Raw genomic sequence first — 3,367 nt, forward strand, 5'->3', positions numbered from 1 at the left:
TTATATATATATAGGGTGGGAATTAGGTATTTGGTACATTCGCATTTTTCTATGGTGTATCCCGGTTGGGCAGCGTGGCGGCCACGGGTGTGTTTGTCGCGGGGGAGAAGAAGAACAAGACTAGAAGGTTAGTAGGCTGGGCGATGCGTTTTGCTGTTGTTAGTGTGTCTTGGGATGCGGCATGTTCTTTGCATTCGCTCCCCGTGTTGAGGTTACTTGCGAATGAGGTTAGAGGGGTGCAGAATTGGGGTTTTGTTGACGAGGTGCATTTCGCTCAACACCTAAGTATTAAATATAGTTAGTAAGTGAATACGTCTGTGCTCGATTGGAGTAGATGATAGTTGTTAGCAGCATGTTTGCTGCCCAGCTTTTTGGTGGTTGGAGCTGTGTGTCACTATCGGGAATGCTAGGCAGGTTTGCGTTTTGCGTTGTGCTGTGGTTGATGTTGCTCGTCCAGCTGTCGTTAGAGGCGGCAGTGAGTTAGGAGCAGTGTAGTTCGGTGGTGAATCTACGCGCCGTCGCCCGTTACCAAGGGGGTACGTGTGTGGGAGTCTCCGTAGCGTGGTCTGGAGTGGCGAAGGAGAGCATGAATGTGTTTGATATTGTCACGAGTGTCTGCAAGGCAGATGTCTATTTGTCTGTGGACGTGGGTGCCTGTAGTTGAAGCGAAGCAGTAGGTGTAGCGCCGGTAGCGCCGAGGCAGTGGAACGACGCGTCAATTGTGCTGTCTTGGTTATGGAGTGCCTGAGGAGACGGAGTGTGTTCGGGGGTGTTTGAGGTTCTCCTTAAGAAGGAAACTGTGTGTTTAGCGATACTGCTGGAATGCTACGGGTATGCGGCATTGTGCTTGCGTCTCTGCATGTAGATGATGGCAATTGGATATTGTATCGGCACGGGTGAGAGTTTGGATTTGTACTTTGTGCACTACACCAACGTTCTAAGTTGTAGCCGGGATTGTCAACGTGGCGGGAATGGGTGTGTTTGAGTGAGGAAATGCCGCGAACGATACTATAAGAATAGATGGCTGGGATGTGTGTTTTGCTAGGGTGTCTTTAGGTGTGGCATGGGTTGTGCATCCCCCCCTCGAGTTGAAGTTATTTGCGAGTGAGCTTAGACAGGTGCAGCGTTGGGGTGGTGTAGTACGATGTTACCCTTGGGGCTAGCGGGTTGCGTCTCATGCAGACCGTAGGTGGTTTATATGGTATATGATTGGGTGCAGGTGTGCGCGTTCGCAGCAAATGCTGGTTGTTGGTGGAATGTCTGTTGCCCAGATAGGTGTTGGATGATGTTGTGTAGCACTATGAGGAATGCTAGGCATGTTTGAGTTTTGTGTCGTGTTGTTGAGTAGCAGTTGTTTGTTCCAAGTGGTTGTCTCTGTTTTGATTGGTCTATCGCTTATGTTGACCGGGTTGAGGTTTGTTGGGCGGTAGTTTACTGGGGTGCTATATTGGCGTGGTGCAGGAACGGTAGGTGTAGGGCTTCCGAGTTGCAACTGGCGCGTTGCCTAGGTGTTGTGTTTGCCGTGTTGGTGAATATGTCTGTACGTGGTCGCAGTGCATGCTGGTTGCTGGGCTATTACCTTCTGCACAACTAGGTGTTCGGAGGTGGTGTGTCTCTTTGTGTGGAGTGTTAGGAACGTTGGTCGTTGGTCTGTGTATTGTGTCTCTGTGTGTGGGTGTGGGTTCTTTTATAGGAGAAAGTGCGTTGGAAGGATTGTAGTGGAAATTGTGGGTGCGCAGAAGAAGTGCTGGGAAAATAAGGAGACATGTGGAAGTGGGAGTTTGTGTTGTGGAGTGGCGAAGTGCAGCATCGGTGTGTTGGTTGATATTCTGAGTGTGTGTAGTGAGGACGTGTGGGTTTGTATGTGCGTGTAGGGATTTTGTGTCAAGGATGTGGAGCAGTTGAGGTGCGTGCAGCGGAGAGGTGACTGAGTGATGAGTATCTTCCGTTGTGTTGGGCATGACATGACATGGCAGGTCTAGTTTATTTGGTGGTGTTTGAAATTCTCTCTAAACACGAGTGGGCTTGTTGGCGATTAGCAAGGACAGCGATATATACGGAGCTGTGTGGCTGTTCCTCATTATAGTGTAATGTGTGTGTGTGTGTGTGTGTGTGTGTGTGTGTGTGTGTGTTGCGTATTTGTTATGTGTAACATGTTAGCATGTTTCACATGTGTGTGGGTTTTACACGTCTAGCAGGGTTAGGCGGTGTGGTGCGCGCCTGGGCTTTTTCCCTTTAGGGAAGGTGGAAATGTTGATTACGAGACTATATGGGTAGGAAGTGGTTTTTGGTTGGGTATGTTTTTGTGTGTCATGGGGATTCAGGTTAGTTTGGAGCGAAGCTAGAGGAGTGGTGTACTGTGTTGTTCAGCGGAAGGTATATATGTGGCTTACGAGGTATAGGCTGTGCCGATAACACGAGGTGTGTATGGGAAGCAGGTGGATGCAGCTGTGGTTGGTTGGTGTACACGGGGTTTGTTGGCGGATTGTTTGTTGGCCAGCTAGGTGTTGGAAGGGTGTGCGTTGGAGTATGCGGAATGTTGGGCAAGCTGGGGTACTCTGTTGTGTTGCTGAGCCGTGTCTAGTGGATCTGTGGGTTGTTGTACATGAGGATCTGCGTTGGAAGGAATGGAGTGGAACTGTGAGTGCGTGGAAGAGCAGGTGACAAAATGGGTGGAGATATGTGCAAGTGGGGTTTGCATGTTGTGGAATGGCCAAGTGCAGGTTGGGTGAGTTGGTTGATGTCCCGAGTGTGTGGAGTGCAGCTTTGTGGGTGTGTACGTGGGTGTGGGGGCTTTGTGTCGTGGAAGGGGGAGCCTATGCGGTGAGTGTAGCGGAGAGGTGGTTGAGTGCTAACTGAGTTTCGTTGTGTTTGGTATGGGGTGACACCTTCATCGAAGTGTTTTTCCTGGCGTTTGAATTTCGGACTAAGCCGGAGCCAGTGTGTTGTGGAGTGTAGCATGTAGCAAGGTTTAACAATACTGTGCGACTGGGCATGTGTTTGTATGATGAAGAGTGGACAAAGACACCATACAATTAGATGGGTAGGTGTTGTGTTGTGTTGGGGTATGTTTGGGTGTGACATATCCCTTGCGTTTGTTGACGGGGTTGTGTGTAGCTGCACGGAAGGGTAGTCGAGTGGTGTATTGTGTTAGTGATACCAGGGTCGATATGGGGCAACGGCGTTGAAGGTCGCATGCAGTAGGATCTGCGTATGGAGTGTGGATTGATACAGGTATGTTTGGTTGGACCAGTTCAGCGTTGTTGACGAAATGTTGGTTGCCTAGCTGGGTGTTGCTAGGATGTGTGTTGGAGAAGTGTTGGAGAAGATGGTAATTTGTGTTGTGTTGTTGAGGCATGTGTCGTGT

At 49.6% G+C, this 3,367-nt stretch overlaps 1 protein-coding gene across 1 annotated transcript; it reads left to right on the forward strand.

The window, feature by feature from the left end:
• Positions 1-73: 73 nt before the first annotated feature.
• EMWEY_00058960 (hypothetical protein) lies at positions 74-1,927 on the forward strand (the record flags this gene model as incomplete). The annotated part of the gene is made up of 7 exons (XM_013480963.1): positions 74-127; positions 415-479; positions 866-896; positions 1,057-1,104; positions 1,346-1,414; positions 1,694-1,773; positions 1,890-1,927. Coding segments are annotated over 7 exons (385 nt in total), but the record flags the coding sequence as incomplete, so codon positions are not given.
• Between the last annotated feature and the right edge of the window lie 1,440 nt (positions 1,928-3,367).

Source organism: Eimeria maxima, genomic scaffold, assembly GCF_000499605.1.
Source record: "Eimeria maxima Weybridge genomic scaffold, Emw_scaff2577, whole genome shotgun sequence".
Taxonomy (NCBI): domain Eukaryota; phylum Apicomplexa; class Conoidasida; order Eucoccidiorida; family Eimeriidae; genus Eimeria; species Eimeria maxima.